This window comes from Schistocerca gregaria, chromosome 3, assembly GCF_023897955.1.
Source record: "Schistocerca gregaria isolate iqSchGreg1 chromosome 3, iqSchGreg1.2, whole genome shotgun sequence".
Classification (NCBI taxonomy): domain Eukaryota; kingdom Metazoa; phylum Arthropoda; class Insecta; order Orthoptera; family Acrididae; genus Schistocerca; species Schistocerca gregaria.
This window is the reverse complement of record NC_064922.1, coordinates 275592679-275615657: the sequence shown is the minus strand read 5'-3', so window position 1 is coordinate 275615657 and position 22979 is coordinate 275592679. Positions and strand designations below refer to the sequence as shown.

At 44.1% G+C, this 22979-nt stretch overlaps 1 protein-coding gene across 2 annotated transcripts in view; it reads left to right on the top strand.

Annotated features, from left to right (window-relative positions):
- The window catches only part of LOC126354785 (proton channel OtopLc-like), a 223333-nt gene that overhangs the window by 93965 nt on the left and 106389 nt on the right, over positions 1-22979 (top strand). For both annotated transcript variants that reach the window (XM_050004692.1, XM_050004693.1), the window contains exon 2: positions 16711-16992. In XM_050004692.1, the coding sequence (XP_049860649.1) occupies positions 16711-16992 (282 nt within the window). The remainder of the gene's footprint in view (positions 1-16710; positions 16993-22979) is intronic.

Sequence of the window (22979 nt, the reverse complement as noted above, 5' to 3'; positions counted from 1 at the left end):
CAGCGACAAACATACCTCTAGATGCCTATACATGAGGTAAAGACAACTCAGGAAGGCAGTTTAGACTTGATATGATTTTCTGTGATTTTCCTATATTCACCAAACCGTATGGTATCTTCCTCCGCCGAAGAAAAGGAGTGAAACAAATAGTTACAATACGAAAACTCACTAAACAACGTTCAGACGACTCACAGCCGTAACTCACAAACTACGTTTTTCTCTGAATATAAGAACGTGAATCACGTAAGAAAACATAATTACAACCAAAAATAATTTTAAAAATCGTAGTTTGGCGATCGTAGGTGCTTAAATCACAATACGGCCGGGGAAAGTGCTGAATACACTATCGCAAAGATTTCTGTTGTTCACAGTGTGTTTCACGTAACAGTCCTTCATTGTGTTTCACTTATAGTGTTTTCTGAATTACTGTTTCAGTAACCTGAGTATTCTGTAATAAATAGAATCATCTCCAAGATGTACCTTCTTTGTTTGTCAACTTAAACTTAAGCACCTCTCAATATAAACATTATTAAACTGTCTTAACCTACTGGGCGACGTTTCTATGGCACTGAACTAGCATTCGAAAGCAACATATTCAATTCCCCATCTGTCTATCAAGATTTCCTTTCCGAACATTGTGCTGCATCTACAGGGTGTTTCAAAAATGACCGGTATATTTGAAACGGCAATATAAACTAAACGAGCAGCGATAGAAATACATCGTTTGTTGCAATATGCTTGGGACAACAGTACATTTTCAGGCAGACAAACTTTCGAAATTACAGTAGTTACAATTGTCAACAACAGATGGCGCTGCGGTCTGGGAAACTCTATAGTACGATATTTTCCACATATCCACCATGCGTAGCAATAATATGGCGTAGTCTCTGAATGAAATTACCCGAAACCTTTGACAACGTGTCCGGCGGAATGGCTTCACATGCAGATGAGATGTACTGCTTCAGCTGTCCAATTGTTTCTGGGTTCTGGCGGTACACCTGGTCTTTCAAGTGTCCCCACAGAAAGAAGTCACAGGGGTTCATGTCTGGCGAATAGGGAGGCCAATCCACGCCGCCTCCTGTATGTTTTGGATAGCAGAGACGATGGGACTGCAACATGGAGCTTTTCGGTTCCCCATGTGCGCCAGTTCTGTTTATTGACGAAGGCGTCCAGGTAAAAATAAGCTTCGTCAGTAAACCAAATGCTGCCCACATGCATATCGCCGTCATCAATCCTGTGCACTATATCGTTAGCGAATGTCTCTCGTGCTGCAATGGTAGCGGCGCTGAGGGGTTGCCGCGTTTGAATTTTGTATGGATAGGGGTGTAAACTCTGGCACATGAGACGATACGTGGACGTTGGCGTCATTTGGACCGCAGCTGGAACACGGCGAACGGAAACCCGAGGCCGCTGTTGGATCACCTGCTGCACTAGCTGCTCGTTGCCCTCTGTGGTTGCCGTACGCGGTCGCCCTACCTTTCCAGCACGTTCATCCGTCACGTTCCCAGTCCGTTGAAATTTTTCAAACAGATCCTTTATTGTATCGCTTTTCGGTCCTTTGGTTACATTAAACCTCCCTTGAAAACTTCGTCTTGTTGCAACAACACTGTGTTCTAGGCAGTGGAATTCCAACACCAGAAAAATCCTCTGTTCTAAGAAATAAACCATGTTGTCCACAGCACACTTGCACGTTGTGAACAGCACACGCTTACAGCAGGAAGACGACGTACAGAATGGCGCACCGACAGACTGCGTTGTCTTCTATATCTTTCACATCACTTGCAGCGCCATCTGTTGTTGAAAATTGTAACTACTGTAATTTCGAAAGTTTGTCCGCCTGAAAATGTACTATTTTCCCAAGCATATTGTAACAAACGGTGTATTTCTATCGCTGCTCGTTTGGTTTTTATTGCCGTTGCAAATATACCGGTCATTTTTGAAACACTCTGTAGTTACATACATTGACTTTATTTAAATCGGACTACACGTAACACAACCTGTCAAGTTTATCAGAAACGAGCTGTAAACAGAGAAAAATCTTTTTCCGCCTCCAAGTTGATGAAATCTCATCAGCGGGTGTAAAGGCTCAAAATAATTAATAGCGAGGTACTCAGGCAGTCAGCCCTTTTAAAAGGCCAAAGGTTATCTCCTTAGTAAATAGCTAGTAATTTATCCCACAGCAACAAATAACAAACCTTATTAACAACATTATATTTAAAATAATTAAAAAATTACTCTCAAAGTAATAATAATGCACTTAAGCAGTGGAGTTCAAACAATTGATAATTTTACCCGATAGAATAACGACGACGAAAGCTTAGGCAAATCAGCTTTTAAATAGCAAAAACAAAAAACAAGGGAAAAACAACAAAACTATCCCAGAACAATAATAATAACTAAGCTGAAATTAAGCAGCAGGGCTCAAATGAGAAATAATCTTACCCCGCACAATAATGACAAAAGATTATGCAAATGAGATCTTAAATAAATACTGAAACAGTAAACCAGGCGATCGTGGTATATTAGAACACGTGAATGTAAATACAGCCTACAGTGTCGCCGTCGCCTCGAGACGGGATGCAGTGCCACTAAACAAGATACTGACCGGAAATCCCAATAGAACCACATCAGCGGAACACGCTGGCCGCTGCCCAGGAAACACTCGGACAGGGCGCATCGGGCGTCCACGGAACGGCCCAAGCGACTCGACCGAGCTAGCCCCCCCCCCCCCCCCCCACTCTGGCTCTAGTTGTCCCCGCAGCCAACCCACGCTGTTCACGTCCGTTCCTCACCCATTGCGAACTGGATCCACTCCTCTCAGCTGCGTAAAACGGCCAACAGTCAGCGCTACAACCCTAGCCACATGCGCAGCAGAAAGATAGCGCAAAGTACCCACATCGAGATATCGCAAACGGTGCACACGGCTGATCCTCCTCCACAGAAAACAGAGAGGTCATCCATTCCCCCTTTTTTCTCCCAGCAAGAAGGAAACTTGTCTCCCCCCCTTGCTTGAAATGAAATACATGGGATCTACAGGTTTCTCTCAACTGCGCGGCCATCAGCGCCCGTACGAAGTCCTAATTTTTACACAGTCATATCTAGCCACTGTCACGTATGCTGATTAAACAATGAGGGCAACACAAATACCCAGAGTAGAGAAAATCTCCAACCCGGCCGGGAATCGAACCCGGGAGCCCGTGATCCAGAGGCAGCATCGCTAGCCACTAGACCAAGAGCTAGAGGTTTCTGATTCCATATATTCTGAACCAACGGAATGATCGGATGTGGGCACGTTTCCAATTTTTCTTTATGACCTGGAACGTTAGCTTATCAGGAAGAAATTAATACATGCAAATTATCCAGTTAAGGGGCTATCTCAACATCAAATAATAGTCTTACTGGCCTCACGGTGAGCGGAATTGAAAAGTTTAACTAAGGGAGTGAAGTGCCCCATTTTCTCTGAGAATACTAATGACACACAATGAGAGCGGACTTGAGGTTGCGAGTAACCTTTTCTGCAAATAATTATAGGGTATGGTGGTAGAAAAACATCTTCAAACAGAACCTACTAACTTGCCGCGACACGAACGCCTGAGTATTGGCAATACCACTACCCAGTTCCCTCGTAGGACCCAAGATGGCCGCGCCTCTAACCAGAGGCGCCAAGTTACGGGTTGCGCGGTGACTGCCAACGGAGGTTTGAGTCCTCCCTCGGTCAGGGGTGTGTGTTCTTCTTAGCATAAGTTAGTTTCCGTAGTTTTTTATATATACCGAAGATGGCATATATGTCAGTGTCCGCCCCGATAACTGAGTGGTCAGCGTGACGGATTGCCGTCCATAAGACCTGCACCATGGCTGCCGGACCTGCACCATAAGAGGCTTCCCGGCCAATGACGACAAACGCTCATTACCATTTCCATATACGTCATTTAGGCATCACATAGTTAAAACAACCGCGTGACCCTGCTACTTGGAACAAGCCACATGACACGCAAGAAGTCATCCACAATAACCAAGATGTAACGGTTTCCATACGGCATCCTAGCTGGCAGACCAATGTAAGTGATGAATTTGTCCATTCGACCATTTTCCGTTGTGGATTGAAACAACCCTTTTCAAGAGTAAGGATTAGGGTTGGCTGTCTTACAGCCGTGGCATTCATCCCCTGCCTTCCGAACGTCCTTGTAGAAGGTAGTCTGGATGAGGTTCTCTCTAAGCTGAGAAATAATTGTAGCGTCTCTCAAATGACCGCCTACTACAAAATTGTGAAAGTAATGCAAAATATCCGAAATTAGCTCATTTGGAGCGCGAGCGCTGAAGTTGTTAACGCTATTAGTTTCGTAGTACATGATGACAATTATTGAGCTATATGAAATAAAGGAAATTAGTTACAAACTACGGCGTGACACACTTTATTCAATATGTAAACGTCACTACATATATTCGGATTTATGTTCGATGTACCTGACAGCATCGACAATGATGTGGCGCAGACGAATAGCGAAATTCTGCGTGACTCGCTGAAGTGGCGGAACATCAGTGTTGTCGATGACCTCCTGAATTGCTGTTTTCAGCTCAGCAGTGGTTATGGGATTATTGCTGCACACCTTGTCTTTGATACAGCCCCACACAAAGGAGTCATGTGGGTTCAGATCCAGCCAATCGAGGCCCATACCAGTGGCTTCTGGGTATCCTAAAACCAGAATGTGGTGCCCAACGTGCTCCTCCAGAACATAAAACGCTCTCCTGAATCGATGGGGCCGAGCTCCGTCTTGCCGAAATCGGAGTCACTTTGGATAATGGGAATTAAATTATCATCCGAAACCTTCATGTAGCGTTCGGTACTCACCGATTGTTCCGTGACTGGACATTGCACAACCACAGTCACCTGTCGAGGCTGAAGAGACGTCTCGATCGCGAAATGCGGATTTTGTCCCACAAACGAGTCAATTTTGCTTATTGACGAACCCATCAAAATGAAAGTGGGTTTCGTCGCTAAACCAGACTATACTAATTCCCATCATTCCCCGTGCCAATCATGCAGGTTATACGTCCTAAAGCAAACCGAAGTTTTTTATTTCACACAGTTCAATACTTGTCACCCTGTAAATAATGCCTTTCTTCAGACAATCACCCAGCACCTGTTGATCGTCCAGAAGCTGCTGCTTAATCTCCTTCAAGGAGTGGTCCCGGTTCTGTCGTTCGCTCAAATTACTAAGCAGCTCAGGTATCTCCCAGAGAACCCTCATTACCCAGATTAAATTCTCTGTGTGGCAGCTGTCCTGACCATTCTGCTTACCCTCGTTAAGCATCTGACTTAAAGCATCAGCTACCCAAATACCGGTGCCCCATATGTGTTTCAAGGTGAAATGTGGACTGTCCTATGGGCAATATGTGTGGTCTCCCTGAGCCAGACCAGGACCCAACGGAAAACTTGGTTTTCGGTTTCCAGAGCAAAATGCTGGTGCTCAAGATAAGAAGTATCATGCTGCTGCTTCAAAACCAAAGTGATGTCTTCTTAAGAATTGGTTTATTGAATGTCGAATTAAACATGTTGCAAGGAAAATTGTTCCAATGGTTTCATGAAGTCCATGGAATCCCGTTGCAACAAAGAATTTTCATCCAGGAATCACTCCAGCACGAGCATCATGGCCAAGGCCTCCCAATCATACATGGAATGTTTTAATTCAACTGGAGAGAGTGTTCCAGACGCGTAAGCTATAGGACGCCGCTCACCTTCATCTTCTTGAAGCAACATGGCAGCCATGCCCGAACTAGAAGCATTTGTCTGCACAATAAAAGTTTTTGAAAATGAGGGACATCCAGAACCAGTGGGTTACCAAAGTCGTTTGAATGACACCAAAGGCCGACAGTTGAGATTTTTTCAATGTAGCCACCAGTTGCGCGAAATGGGGTACGAATTTCCAAAAAAATTGATCATAGCAATGAATTAAGTGACTCAGTTCTTGTTGCTATGTGGGGTAAACTTATGTAAATCTTTTGTGCTTTCTTTACCACATCTGCCGACACTAAATGGCCCAGAAAGGAAAATTCCTTGTCTGCCAGACTTTTGATTGGCTTAACAGTGAGTCCTGCACCACAAAAACGGAGAAACTCTTGATTAAGATTCTGAACGCGTTCTTCAAACAAGGCGCTATAAACTACCATACCGTCAAGGTGACTATAAATCGATTTATATTTCAGATCGCCCTATCCATTATCCAGCAATCACGAAACAACGGCTGCTTCCCTGGACAGGACAAATGGAACTCAGTTAAATTCATATAGATTCCTATCGATGCAGAAAGCATTCACTAGCTTGGAATCTTCAGTGAGGGGTGTTCGATAATGGACCTGGTTAAGATCGTGGACCGTGAAATTTTAGCCACCAACAAACCAGCTAAAACAACGATGTAATTCCTGAAATGGAACAGATTCCAAAATCATCTTCTGGTTTTACTGGCTGTAGTCCACGACCAGGCGAAATCTCAATTCCCCTTTAAGGATTATAATCATGGAAGGGGGCATAGTCTCCTGATGACTCCGTCCTTCAGCATATTGTCCACTATTCCTTATAACACTTCCATCTTGGGTGGTTAAAGCTAATAGGAGAGTGCTAGGCACCATCAGTAAACCATATTTTGTAATGAATTCTAATGATAGCACCTTATTTATTAGTCAAAACAGCTGGAAACCGATAAAGAACTCTCAACAGAGTCTCCGGCTCCTGACTGGATAAATTACTCTCACCAAGGCAGATATGTGGTTTGTGAGCTTACCAAAAGATTCTGCAATGAGGTGACTTACTACAGACCTCCCTTCCAAGAGGACTGAGTCATTCACCTGTTCTGGTGCTAAAATGCCTCCACCTACTACACCACTTTCCACTTGGCACCCTGCTACATTAAGACCTATTCGCAAATTCATCGCTTGCTGAAGCAACTTTCAATGGTCGTATTTTGGTCGGAAGAGTCCTATATATGCCATAAATAACGCAGTCTACAAACCCAGTGGTTATGGTGAGTTTGAGCTCAACGGATTTGGATATGGGAGGGATTACTATTGCGAATAAATTCAGGCGCCAGAAAGAGACACACCACACAAAGCTAGTGCAGCACCTACTGCATCCAGTGCATTTGCGGCAATGGGAAACAGTGGCCAGTGCAAGACACCCGGCAAGTGCTTACTAACCTCCATCACGTTATCAGCAGTTACCGCCCCTCTAACATTTAGTATTTAATTCTCCTAATGTAGTTCGAGCCAAGACACCCCCTGGGTTTGAAAACACTGGTTCTATCCTTTTGTATCATAAGTGAGCAAAGCGTGTCATTACAAAAAATTAATAAACCTTAAACTAGATAAACTAAACTGTTAATGTTGCTACAACTAACATTGGAAGCCAGAACAAAACCACGCTCTGCTACCAGAAAGAAGCGTCTCTTTGGGTTAAAACGACGCAAGGTTCAGCACAAACCGCTGTGAAGTGGAAGGCTGAACCTGAAAAACATGCAACGGCAGCAGCTTTCATAGTTCCATACACTGACTTTATTAAAATCATATTACAATTAGCAAACTACCTTTCCAGTTGATTAGAAGGGAGCTGTAAACAGTGAAGTGTCTTTTTCATCTCCAAGACAAATTTCGACTGCAGGTATACAACCTCAAAATAATTAATAACTAGGTATCTAGAATGAGATTTTCACTCTGCAGCGGAGTGTGCGCTGATATAAAACTTCCTGGCAGATTAAAACTGTGTAAATCTCATTTTGTTCGTTTTCGTTCGTTGCATCTGCTCTTGGTGGACGTCGCAAGATACCCGTTTCAGTTCATCGTTGATTCATTAACTCAGTTTTTTTTTATTTACAGAGAGCAAGCAGCCCTTAGACCGAACATGCTGAGCTACCGTGCCGGCATCATCTGAGCTACTCAAGCACGACTAACCCCCGTCCTCACAGCTTTACTTCTGCCAATATCTCGTCTCCTACCTTCCAAACTTTACAGAAGCTCTCCTGCGAACGTTGCAGAATAACTAGGTACTCAGGCAATCAGCCCTTTTAAACAGCCAAAGGTTATCTCCACACTAAGCAATTAGTAATTCTGTCCCACAACATAAATGACAGTCATTTTGCAGAACATTAAATTTTAAATTGATAAAAAAAGTTCATCTCAGAACAACAAAGCTGCATTTAAGCAGCAGGAGCTCAAATACTTAATAATTTTACACACAGTAATAATGACAAAAGCTTATACAGATCTGTTCTTAAATAGTTAAGAAATGAAACAGCAAACCAGTTAATCGCGGTATATTACAACTGGTGCATGTAAATACAAGCTGTGGCCCTGCCAAAAGGCACACCAAGGCCTGCACTTCTACACGACATACAGGTCACAGCGGAGGTAAGCAATCCACTGGCCGAAAATCCCAATGGAACGACATCAGCAGATCACACTAGCCACTGCCCAGGCAACACTCGGATGGTTCATGCTGCATGTCCATTGCACATCCCAAGCAACTCAGCTACGCAGCAGGCTCACTCCGGCTCTAGTGGTCCCCGTAGCCATCTCATGCAGAATAAACACCTGGCGGCGTCTGGAAGAAGGAAGCGTCCGATGCCCACCGGTGTCCGTTCCTCACTTCTTGCGACCCAGAGCCACTCCTCCCAGCTCAACAAAAGGAAGATGGTGCTGCAGCTCAAGCCAAGCGCGCAACGGAAAGATAACACGAAGTGCCTGCATCGAAATATCGCACGGAAGCGACACGTCTGAATTATTTGCTCCTTAGAAAAATTATGAATGACTGTACTAGTTAACTTTTACGTTATTTGATATAAAGACAGCATAGTAAAACTGAACGTACTCAGACAGTTCTCTCTTTATTTATTCTGATCATCACCAAACTGACACACAATATTCTTTCTGCGCAACGCAATCTGACTTTCAATAATCCCTACAAAAAATGGCCCTGACTAACAATAATCTATACCTTTCATGAATCACTTACCTCCCAAAAATCTTCGTTACTCGAACTACTGCAATATAGCGAGCGCCAATACTGCCAGCTAAATAAAAGATTCTAACTACTGAAGGCACTAACTACGGATAGGCATAGTTAGGAAATGAAACATTTTGATAGAGAACAAACAATATATTTACCTTAATAGTGTTCAAAAGTCATCATATATATATCTATCAAGTCATGACATCCATTTCTAAAAAAATTTCCTTTTTCTGTCGTCCGCCTATAGCAACCTCTCAAACTATGGCATCTCTCTCCCCAAATCCACCACTGCTGGCGGCTCACCTCCAACTGCGAACCGCTAAGCGCTGTTCCCATCCAACTGTCCAACACTACACAAGCGAATATTCCAACAATGAATCCAACCAGTCACAGACTGCACACAGCACAGTCAGTGATATTCATACAGAGCGCTACGTGGCGTTACCAACAAAAAACCTAAACAGCCTACTTACAGTGATACTGAAAAAAATAACTGTTACCGTCCAGATTTATATTTCATTCTAGGCAACTTTGTTTCCGTAGAAAGAATTCAATAAGAAATAGTAAATATAAATCCTCTTACGAGATATATTCTGTTGCTGAATTCCGTAACCAAACTAATTAGTACCATCACACTGTTTCCTGATTTGTCATGGCAAAGTAGTAGGCATTAGAAACATATACGGGAGACATGGTGTTCCAGTTCGGTTAAACCAACGAGAACTTTGTTATTCGTTATTTCCCTAAATCTCCCATTCCAAGCTTGAGCACCCTCTGTAGCGACGTAAGTGTCAAAAAAGTTCAAATGTGTGTGAAATCTTTTGGGACTGAACTGCTAAGGTCATCGGTCCCTCAGCTCACACACTACTTAAACTAAATCATCCTAAGGACAAACACACACACCCATGCCCGAGGGAGGACTCGAACCTCCACCAGGCCCGCGTCGATGTCGATGAGGCTACAAATTCTACAATTATGTAATTTCTAGTTAGTGTCGCTAAATATACATATGAATGCATACGTGTAACAGCTGAGAGGAACTGCGATTGTCTGTTCCATGACAATAGATGCAGTACATCAAACCTACAGACATTTTCGTATAGCCAGGATGTAGTAGCCTGTTTGAGAAACCATATCCGGTGCCTCAACGATTTCGACGAGTTTCAGCAGACTAGAATCGTAAGAATACTTGAAAATATTGAAAGTTTATTTACGTGTGGTGTCTGAAAGCTAATAATTTTGGAGGAATACAAGTATCACTGATTTAAAGCCTGTAATTAGTCACAATTGTTGCTCTTGTCATGGGTATGTGTAAACTATGTTCTCTTCTGCACTGTTTATGTCATATTCATTTCTACGAGGGTAATCGCAAAACAAGGTCTCCTATTTTTTATAAGTACATAGACTTGTTCACTTCTACAGTGGTTTACATCAGTTTACAGCTTGAACATTTAGCTAGTTTTCGACATAATCACCACTTCTGTCGATCCATTTTTGTAGACGCTGTGGCAGTTTTTGTATGCCCATGTCACACCAGCTCGCTGACATGCTGTTCAGAAAGCTATGAACCTCTTCTTCCACCTCGTTGTCGGAGCTGAATCGCTTTCCGGCCAAATGTTCTTTTAATCTAGGGAACAGGTGATAGTCACTGGGCGCTAACTCAGGACTATAGTGTGGGTGGGTGATTATGTTCCATTGAAACTGTTGATGGAGATCAACGGTTTGCCGAGCAATGTGTGGGCGAGCGTTGTCATGGAGAATGTGTACGCCCTTGCTCAACATTCCTCTTCTCCGGTTCTGAATTGCCCGTTTGAGTTTTTTCAGAATTTCACAGTACCTGTCAGCGCTAATTGTGCTCCCAGCGATTCAGCTTCGACGACGAGGTGAATGAAGAGGTTCATAACTTTCTGAGCAGCATGGAGGCGAGCTGGTATGACATGGGCATACAAAAACTGCCACAGCGTCTATAAAAATGCATCGCCAAAAATAGTGATTATCTCAAAAAATAGCTAAATGTTCAAGCTGTAAACTGATGTAAACCATTGTAGAAGTAAACAGGTCTATGTACTTATGAAAAGTAGGAGACCTTACTTTTGGTATCACCCTCGTAAATATTGGATTCTACATGAAGATGTAAGTTATATATAATGTACTTGAAATGAATTTTGAAATAGACTGATGTGCAGAACTTAGGACGAAAGTAACATTCGCATGATGTGTCATTGACAAGTAAATTAGCTAAATGAAACTTGGAGCCTACTGAGAAAGCTCTTTTCTACTACTGCACAGAAGGTAACTGAAAGAATACGCAATGACATGAAATGAAATGACACTTTTATTCTGAGACATAATTACATTGAAGTCAGAATGACTCACAGTGGGCCCCTGGACATTACAAACAGCGTGAAATGTTTCTTAATGGAGTGTGTTCACCACGTACGGTAATACATGCTGTGAAACTTTCTCCCGTGCTGCCCACAAGGTCGATATGTTCCTGTACTAGGGCATTTCATTCCTGCAGCTGTAGTTTGACAACTTCTGGATGACTTTTAGTACATAATGACATACTAAAACAACTTTCCCCACCGCATCCCATAGGTGTTCAATGGGATTTAATTTGGGGGAATGAGTAGGCCAGTCCATTTGCCGAATATACTCTCGTTCCAAGAGCTTGTCCATCTGCGTTCTCAATGCTGTCAACCATTGTCACCCATAAAAAAAGGTAAGGGTGAAGGCAACCCTGAAAAGACGATGTCACAATAACGTTGACGAATACTTGGACGTCAGTACGCGAATGCATCATTATGCCTCCCTAAATCATAATACCTGGACGTTCGAAACGATCATCCTTATATGGCGAGAGTGGGAACTCGTAATGCATCCAGGAACGTTGCCCAACACGATCGGTATGGTGGTTTAGGTGTTATGGTGTGAGAAAGCATAATATTGCACTAGGGTACTGACCTCCAAATCTTTGAGCGACGTTCTCAGCGGTCAAAGCTATTGCGACACGTACTCCTCCGAGTGTGCTTCTTTTCAGGGGTGCGTTCGACTGTTATTTTACCGTTTACCCGACTTAAATCTCACTGAGAACGTGTGGTATGCGTTTTGGAGATGTACAGGAGCACGTCCACATGTTCCAAAGGCCACCCGCGAGCTGTCACAGGCATTGGTGGAGGAATGGTTCGCCCTACCACGAGACATACGAATGGTGCGGTCTCCATGGGATCATGTTGCAGAGCGTGCGATGTCATCCGTGGTTATCACACTTACTATTAATAACCATTCCCGCCTTTGTTATCTTCATGGGACGTGCGGTGACTTCAATATAATTATTATGTTTCAATAAAAATGTAATTTCTATTCGTCTCATTGCGTATTTCTTTGAGTTACCTTCTAGACTGTATTGTAGCTGTCCTTTCTATGTAAGGACCAAGTTTCATCGACCTGTGATATATGGGAGTGACATATGAGGTGAAAGTTAGTTTTTTCGTTACATTTTGCACACCAGTGTAGAATGACTGGTGAGATGTAATACAGTCTTATGCCAGGTCATGTAAATCAATAAGTACAGGGTGATTATAATTTCACTTTCCCTATTTAGCAAGTTACAACAGGGAAACTAATCGCAGTACGAGTACCAAACGTGGTAGCATTAATGTCAAGAACACGGGAAAGAGAAATAATGCAGAATCAATTCCATTGAAACACTTTTAATGTGATAATGCGGTATATCATAACATTATTGCTAAAAAGGACCATCAGTGTCCAGAAGTATCTGAAAGCGCAGGATTACATTCTGCATAGCACAACGAAGCATGTCCGCAGGTATTCTGGAAACCTCTCTTGATATGCTGCACTTCAAATCAGCACATGCGTGGATGTTCCCATGTTAAATCCTATCCTTCAACTAGTCGTATCGGCCAAGCGTTTGGAAACGATCGACTGATCATTCGATCGTTTCCAAATGTATTTCGGAGAAGTAGGTGAACTTCAAGAGCGATGTGCGCCTAGAATCCATCTTGCATGAAAACTGTTGGGTTCAATACGTCTCTCTCACGTAGGGTTGGTATGACATATTGGCGAATGACATCGCAATAACACTGGCCAGTCACACTGCGCGTCTTTGGTCCTTGAGCACCAATCTGTTCAAGAAAGAATAGGCCAATGGTGAACGTAGCCGTGAAGTCAAGCCATACGGTGACACATTCACCATACAGAGGAACTTCATACACAATGACCGGAGGTGAAGATCCTCACACTCGGCAGTTCTGTGTGTTCAACAAACCCGACAGAGAAAAATGAGCTTCGTCTCTCCATAGGATGGTCCAGGGCCAGCCCTCGTCAATTTTTTGGAAAAAGTGTAGAGAGAAGTCAACACGCAGTGGTGTGTCCCGTGGTTCAAGCTGCTGTACAATACCATTCCAGAATGGTTCGAAAAAATTGGCCGAGAATGATGATCCTTCCGTAACCCTTTCAGCCAGCGATATCCTGGAAACGATCGACTGATAATTCGATCTTTTCCAAATGTATTTCGGAGAAATAGGTGACCTTCACGAGCGATGTGCGCCTAGAATCCATCTTGCATGAAAACTGTTGGGTTCAATGCGTCTCCCTCGCGTAGGTTTGGTATGACACGACTGAGACTATATGACACTTCCTGGTTGAGTAAAACTGTGTGCCGGACCGAGACTCGAACTCGGGACCTTTGCTTTTCGCGGGCAAGTGCTCTGACATCTCAGCTACCCAAGCACGACTGATGACCCGTTCTCACAGCTCTACTTCTGCCTGTACCTCCTCTCCTACCTTCCAAACTTCACAGAAGCTCTTCTGCGAACATTGCACAACTAGCACTCCTGAAAGAAAGGATATTGCGGAGACATGGCTTCGCCACAGCCTAGGGGAAGTTTCCAGAATGAGAGTTTCGCTCTGCAGCGGAGTGTGCGCTGATATGAAACGACGAGGTACTGGCAGAAGTAAAGCTGTGAGGAGGAGTCGTGCGTCGTGCTTGGGTAGCTTAGATGGTAGAGCATTTGCCCGCGAAAGGCAAAGGTCCCGAGTTCGAGTCTCGGTCCGGCACACAGTTTTAATCTGCCAGGAAGTTTCATATCAGCGCACACTGCGCTGCAGAGTGAAAATTTCATTCTGGAAGTGCACTGTGACTGGCCAGATGTGCGAGACTATGAATCACGATGGCTGATCACGGCACTTGTTGGCCGTAGTTGGAACTGTATGTTGGCGGTGTTCAAAAATATTGAAATGTGTGTGAAATCTTATGGGACTTAACTGCTAAGGTCATCAGTCCGTAAGCTTACACATTACTTAACCTAAATCATCCTAAGGACAAACACACACACCCATGCCCGAGGGAAGACTCGAACCTCCGCCGGAACGAGCCGTACAGTCAAGTGACTGCAACGCCTGAGACCGCTCGGCTAATCCCGCGCGGCTGTTGGCGCTGTGATGCATGGAAATCATACATCTCATACTCTGGACATTACTGCTACCAAGTTTGGTACTCTTAATTAGTTTCCGTGTTATAACATCTTATAAAGTCAAAGTTTAATTGGTAAATGATAAACTAAATGCTTCAACAGGATTTTACATAGCTCCAGTCCCTACTTTCACTAAAAATGGTGCTTCTCAGACTCAACTTTCTTAATGACAGAGATCTAAAACTGCGAAAGATGTTGGGCCCGAGATGCAACTTTCTACAAAAGAGCCTAAAGCCGTCTCCACATCCGAACGTTGAGCGTTGAGCGTGCCGAGTTTCTGACGTCATAGCGTGGAATAGCTCGTTCGGGAGTCTTCCCGAATGTGCTGAGCAATATCTGGCATGTCAGATACTCTGAGCGTGCGTTTGAACGTTGACCAATGAGATGGCACAAAGTCACATACGTCACACGCACCCCGCCTCTCTTCAGTACAGAGTTGCGAGGCGCCATATTGGCATTCATTTCAAGTCTATATGTATATATGGCGTTTCCGAGTACCAGCAAATTGAGAATCACTGGAAAACCCTGAAAATTCACACTGGAAAACACGTTGCTAACTATGTGATTCGTTCCAATACAATAATGAGAAACATCATATTGGTGCAAAAGAATTATTGTAACTTGCGCATTATGAGAGTAGGTTATTTGAAGGCAGTGACACACTGAAGATCCATCCAAAACGCATTGTTCTTGGTACAGTTTGTTATAATTATATTGCAATTAGTAACATATCTACGATTAAGGTTTTCAGCAAGGGCTAATATACTATGATTAGTTACAACGGATTTGTTGCTGGTTCGGTGTAATGCATAGCGTCACTGACCTGTCACCTCGAGTGAAAAGTTTACTTTTGCCGGCACGGTAGCTCAGCGTGTTCGGTCAGAGGGTTACGTGCCCTCTGCAATAAAAAAACTTGAGTCAATCGATCAACAACGAACATAAATGGATGTCTTACGACGTCGGCCCCGAGCAGATGCAACGAACAAACAAGAACAAAATGAGATTTTTAAAAAAAAGTGGAGTTATTTGTTGGGGCGGTGGTTCACATCATGACACTTCCGAGTTTTTTTCCCTAACATTCCCGTTTTTATTAGATTCTGATACTCTACTATTAGTTTAATATAAGTATATACTATAATATTTGATGTTATGTAAATATAAGTTCATCTTTTTTTGAGGGGTGACTGTGACTTAATCTACTGGACAGCTTGCGCTACATGTATAAAGATTTTTTTTCTCGTTTTTCTTTTACGTTTCGTAATTCAAATGTTGCAAAGATTCTACTACTGGGAAGGAACTGTGATCAAGTAAGACTGACCTTGGGGTTTTACTAAACGATATCTTATGCAGAGAAGTATTCTAAATTTGTACCGCTCTATTTGTAATGGCACTTTTATAAGCCCGTGTCCTTATTGATTGGACATAGTACTTTCCTTTTCGTGGACGATGGAGGAAATGTGCGTTTTAATAGAGCTAACGTGGGAATCTCCAAGCGCTGCAAAACATTTGCTATCCATGGATCACAGGAGCTACATGGTGAACAAGAAACGTCGACATCCGAACCGCACTGCACTATACAAGAGAAGGTCCATGACAAGGCTCTACGAGTTTTCGACAACATCGATGCCCTTAGGGACGAAGTTCGACAATTAGAATCGGTAGGAACGGTCAACCCTGCAACATGGCACAAGTATCGAGTACCGAAGTCAATAACGTTTCACCGCCCCCTTAGGCAATCTGTCATAACACGAGGAAGCAGTCACACATAACAGCCTTGACACATTTCACCCTCCACAGGAGATAGACCTCACGAAAGCCAGCAGGCTAAAGGACCCATTGAATGCCCAAGCCTAAGTGCATGTGTAATAAATAAAGTGTTTTCCTTTTATCCTTACACCCCATCCCCCATCCTAGAAGAATAAGTCATCAAGGATGATCTCTTCAGACCACACTACACACTAAAAAAAAAAAAAAAAAAAAAACTGCCGCTGGAGTGCGTTGCTTTCGCGTGTACCATGTTGGGGCCCACGTACAGTATGCACAAGTCGCATCGTTCCTGAGCGTTCAGCAGCACGTTGAACTTTGCACGCTCAACGTTAATGTTCGACAGCACGGACCGTGTGCCGACGGCTTAACGCTAAAAATGGCCACGACGCCTTAGCAGCGAAAGGACTGCCTGCTGGCGGTTGATTTATCGGGCGGCGCCGTTTGTTGCAGGCGGTGTCTGAGGCCCGGTTGCCCGATATGCGGCGACCAGCAGCACAGCTTCCGCGAGGAAGAGGAGGAGGAGGAGGAAGAGGAGGAGGAGGAAGAGGAGGAGGAAGGGCTGGAGGCGGCGGCGGCCGCGGAGGCGGCGTCCCGGCTGCGCAGCGCCAGCGGCTCGGCGGGCGGCAGCGGCGTGCGGCTGTCTGAGATGGCGCTCGTCCCGTCCGACAAGCGCCTCACCGCCTCACCGCGCAGCCCGAGTCGTCGCAGGGCACACTTTGCCATAGGACCGCAGTGAGTGGCAACGTGTCCACACTACAGAACACCTCGTCTCCCACTGGCAGCGTCGGATTTCAACCACGAGCAGCTTTCTTCTTCTTCTTCTACTTGCGTTTCACCCTCTTTGGGGTACGCTGGATCAATCATTTCTTTGTGCGTTGTTCTTTTCTTAGGGCCCAGTATCTCTTCATTTTTTTCTGATCTTCTGTTTCTCTCTTCTTCCGGGACGAAGGGTTTGGACTTTTGTGTAGGTTTATCTTGCAACCTTATGTGTTCATCTTTAGTAATTATCTAGCTGTTCGATCGATAGGTGAATTTTCTGAAATCTTTAATTCTACTAGGTCTTTCTCAGTTTCTTCAAACCAGTTACTTTTCGTTTTGAGGTTACGGAAAAAGTCAATTATTTGTTTGGTTAATCCGTTGGAATTCATTCTGAGAAGTTGACCGTAAAAATTTACCCCCCTTTTTCGCATAGTGTCTGAAAGTATATAATCTCATTGCTATATTGTAACAAATAGGCCCTCGGTCACGAATATTAAGTCAAAATTGACCTGGTTTCGACGCTACTATGAGCGTCGTCTTCAGAATTCTTCAAACCCTTGTTCACAGTACGAGCAGCCCTTAGCGGCTCGCCATCTCACAAGTATTCATGACGTCGCCTTTCCGGCTTAGATCTTTTTTTTAATATGTGACTTGTAAGTACTGCATCTTTTCGAGTCACTACAAACTTTAATTTTATTAATGTACTATATACCTAATGTTTTAGTACAGTTAGTCTAATTCTGAAGACGACGCTCATAGTAGCGTCGAAACCAGGTCAATTTTGACTTCATATTTGTGACCGAGGGCTTATTTGTTACAATATAATTCTGACACGGTCACTGAACCTTACCAGCTATGTTCAAAGATTTTTTTTTTTAATCTCATTGCCTTGAAATTAAGGTCGTATGACTTTTCTTAAAAGTTTTCTTCCCTTTAGCTCAATTTTCTCCATTTGGCTTTTGAAATTAATGTTTCGTGGTTCTGCTACATACAGTGCTTCTGGCTTAATCACTGTCTTGTAATGTGTAATTTTCAACCCCCATGAAAAGGACTTTTTGTTGTCTGTATATTTGTTAGTTGGAAGGCCAATTCAAGTTTATTTCTTCCGGATTCCATTGTTTTGCTTTCCCCAGCATTCCAACTAATCCATTCATCAAGATATTTGAATTCTTTTACTATTTCGATCTATTGATCTTGAACTTTGAGGTATTTACATGAGTGGTTGATGTTTCTCAATATCTTACTTTTTTCAAAGGAGATCTGAAAGACCTACTTCAGCTGCTTGTTTCTTTATTTCAAGGATTTGTTCATTTGCTTCACCCATTGTTTCAGCAAACAGGGCCATATCATCTGCAAAAGCAGTGCAATTTACTTTAAGGTTCTTCTTTTTGCAACCCAGTCTTATACCACTCTCAATATTTGTGTACCATTCTCTGACTACTCTCTCAAGAGCACAATTGAACAGCAACGGTGAGAGCCCACCTCCCTGTCACACTCCTGTTTTTATTTCAAAGGGTTCCGATAAATCGGCCATAAATTTAACTTTGGAACAGGTATTTGTAAGAGTAGCTTTTATAATATTAGTTGTTTTCTTATCCAGACCCATTTCTTCCAGGGCTGATAATAGAGATTCTCTATCAATCGAAATATATGCTTTTTTGAAAGGAGATTACGTATGTCTTTGCCCCTGATTTTTGATAGCGTTCAATAAATAATGTAACACAGATTTTCTCTCAGCCAATTTCTCTTGAAAAAATGCGGAAATTGTTGCGTGTCACCGTGGAATATTCGCCCCTCAGCGTCTAAAACCTCCGACTGGTGACGGCGCAATACGTATCCTTCAAAATAGTGTCCGTAAAGCAGCTGCATTCCAACCAAAGAGCTGTTACTGAGTGTCTTTTGGCGGAAAACCATAGCGTGGCAGACTTCCAAACGCGCTTGCCGAGCATCTACAGAGACCTGGATGCGAACAAAAGCACGCTGAACCATTGCGTGAGAAGTATGTCACCATCGCAACGAGGTCTCACAAACCGCGTGCTGGCTGATCTCATACATCTGTGACTCCTGCAATGTTGGAACGTGCGGACAGTCTCATCGAGGTGATCGAAGGATAACGATGGAACACCGCGCTACTCAACTGGAATTTCTCGCCAACATCGGGGAGAGACTAAAAATAATATTTCTTAACCCGTCGGATGATTCATACACGAGCTGTCTGACCATATCCCTTATGCTACGTATCTGTAAAAAATCATAAGACCGATGAATGATAGCTGCGCTTGCGGCATTGTAGGCACATCAGAACACATTGTGGGTCTGCACGCTCTACGAAGATTCAGTGGGTAATGGCTGTCATGCATTAAAGACGCTGGATCCCAAAAAGGAAGTAAGAACCGAATCGCCCTGTCGCATCTTGGACGATACTGAAGCTGCAGAATCCAAGAAGGCCGAAGAAGACTTCACTAGCCATTCAACTGCACATCAGAGTGCTGCCGTCCCGTCTAGACAACATGTTCTGCAGATGGAGAGAAGACAACTGAGATCGGCGACCACGGAATGACACACCTTCTCAAGAATGCGCATTGCGTTCATGCAAGTGATCATGAAAGAGTGGACTAAAAATTGTAACAGTGATTGGTGGAATTGCATCTTATAATGGAAACGTAGCTGACGTGCTGTTAGACGCCCAAGGAATACAGCAGACAATGGCTACTAACTAGCGTAGCATGAGGACGGATCCAGTAACGAGAACAAGCATCTACAGGTTAAAGACAATAAATGAAAAAAAAAAACAGATCAGATTCTACAGTGCTTACAGTAATATTGGTAGTTGGATACCTGGTTAAGGGTTTTATAGGTGCTTCGTAAGAGTGGTAGTAGTAGTAGTAGTAGTAGTAGTAGTAGTAGTAGTAGTTGTTGTTGTTGTTGTATTTAAAAATAAATATCAGGAATAAATAGCTAATGTACAAATTTATTATTATCCAACGAAATGTGGATTATTGAGTGCGGCTCGTACAGCAGGGTGAGGGTGGTCCCAAGTGTTACTGAACACCTAACAGGTAGCGGTGACAACGCAGGATCGGAGTCAAGGCAGCAGGTACGAAGAGCCAGATCCACAACCGCCGTTTGAACGCATTTTGCAGTTTGACCGCAATTTATCCGTTATAAAGTGTAGAGAAAAGCTGAAGAAATTGCAGAAAGATAGGAAATTAACAAATGGGCCCTGACTAAATTGAAAGAGAAAAAGCAGAGGTTGTTCAGAGTCTCATAGACAGCATTAAGCAACAATAGACTGGAACAGGGGAAAGGAATACGACAGAAGAGTAATAGGTATATTTGACATATAGCAGAAAAACAGGTAAAAAGAAAAGACCCTGTAAAAAACTGAGGTAACACACTGTGTATCTTATTTAACTGACGTAAGGAGAAAGTATAGACAAACAGCAAATGAAGCAGGTGAAATGTAATACAGACATATGAAGGATGGTATGGACAGAAAGTGAAAAATGGTTAAGCTTTTAGCCAAGAGGATCATTGAATAGGGCAAAAATCGATGCTCCTTATGGGAAAATCAAAGATATCTTTGCAGGAAAGTGAAGTTGCTGTATTAATATCTAGAAGTCAAATAGCCAGCCAACACAAATCACAGAAGGGAAAGCTGAAAGATGGAAGGAATACATAAGAGGGCTAAATAAGAGAAACCGAACATGAAGTAAATGAAAAATGAGGTGGGAGACATGGCATTCGACTTCGTGTGCATGATACATGTGGTAGATGCAATACCCTGGAACTTGAGGAACAATGTATGAATTTCAATTCCACAGGAGGCAAGTGCTCACAGCTGTAATGTATATTACGGAATCATGGCAAAATACTCACAAAAACTGTAAGACTGAAACCGCCGCGTCAGGCAGAGATTTTTTCGCAAGGTCGTACACGGCCCGTCCTCGAAGTTTGTCGTCTAGCTTTTCTTCTAGCAGAAAACGGTCTCTGAAGCGATGAAACTGTCAATTCAGCGGATTTTGGCGATATGTGGATGACAACTTTGTCATCTGGCCCCGTGGCACTGTGTCACTGGATTCATTTTCATAAAATATATATTCTCTTCGTTCAAGCATAAACGGCGAACTACCGTTCCCGGACGTGAGGGTGCGGGGGAAAGAGTATGGTAGCTTGCGGCACACTGCGTGCCGTAGACCTACACACACGGACTTATACTCGGAGGCCACCAACCGTCACCATCCTGCACAACGGAGTGCATAGGACGTTGGTCCACACAACACGAGCCATATCGGATTCTGACAACTTGTCGGAAGAACTACACCATCTCCGTACCGTATTTTTAGAGACTGAATATTCTATACTAGAGAAAGTGAGGAACTGGAAGAGAGTGAAAAACAAAGAGCAATGGTCGTTTTGCCTTACGTCGGCGGTTTTCTTCGAAAATAGGAAGATTATTGGAGAAACATGTAGTTAAATGCGTCTTTTGTACGCCATCGAAGCTCAGAGCTCTCTATGGTTCGGTGAAGGATGATCTTGGTTTGAGAAGGCCTGGTGTCTATAAGATCCCTACAGCTGTGGGATGTCATACGTTCGACAAACTTGTCACACTGTGGAGGACAGATGTATCGACCATCGACGACACCCAAGTCTGGACCAGCCAGAGAAATCTGCAGAGGCCGAGCATTGTCTCAGTGCTGGACGTTGTCTGGAATACGAGAACACCGTAATTTTGTCGTCGACGTCTTTGTACTGGGACAGCATTATCGACGAAGAAGCAGCGGAAATTCGCAGCTGACAGGATACCAACCCGGCATGGCATGGGCTCCAGCGCTGGCCATTTTAAAATCACAGTGAACACAAAAAACAACTGTTGGTCGTACGAGAGATGACGACATAGATGTTTGATTGACAACAGCGAGAACGGGCGAACGACAGCGAGGTCACGCATTTCGGCAGCCGGCTCCCGGCAGCGGGCGCTGGGGCCGCCGAAGGCAGCGCACTCTTTCAGCGTCCGACAGGAGGCGTAGCTGACTCTATCGCCACCGATGTGAGAAAATGCGCTATTGGTCACCGATATTTGGCGCCTTCACACGTGCGCAGTTTCTTCTCTGATTGTCATAAATAGGAGGCTTCGGTCACAGTGTAAACCTTCCTCTTGAACGAAACCTTTCTCCAGCCCCACCAGTCTATCGGCACCTCTCCCTATATCCGCTACCGCACTGACGCTCCTGGCCCTCGTGCGCAGGGTGGACTCGCGATTGGCCACCTTTAGCATATCCCCATCCAGCCACAACCTCTCCTCAATGACCCCACAGAACACCTTATCCACAGCGTTTTCTTCCCCTCCCTCACCACTACCTGTGCCACCACCTATGTCGACTCCACTGCTCCTCTTCCTTATGACTTCATCTCCCACATTGATCACACCTTCTCCACCTATGTGATTGCACCCGACCTCAACATCCATAGCCGCTCCCCTGCAGCCCTTGGCGGTGGCTTCACTTCCTCTCCATGATCCAAGGTGACCTTGTTCCCCTTCCCTACCAAGCCCGTCCCGAAAGTGGCACCACCCCTGATGTTGTCATTGCCTCTTCGAACCTTCTTGGGCGTATCGCCGTCGCCAACCTTGACCCAACAGGTAGTTATCACCTCCCCATCCTTCCCACTATAACGTCTCCTCACCATCCCCTCCGGCTCCCCACCATGCATCCCCTACCAAGGTCGTCCATGACTACCGCCGTACCAACTGGAATGCCTACCAGGAGTCCATCGCCACCCAGGTCGAAAGCCACCCTTTTACCTATCACCATCCTGACGACATCAACCATGCCTCGTCCTTCCTTCAGAAGTAATCACTGACGCCATGGAGGCCCATGTTCCTACTAAAACTATACACCCTCACCATCCCACTCCGTGGGCTGTCCCCCTCCTCCGCGAATCCCGTCGCCTCTATCGCC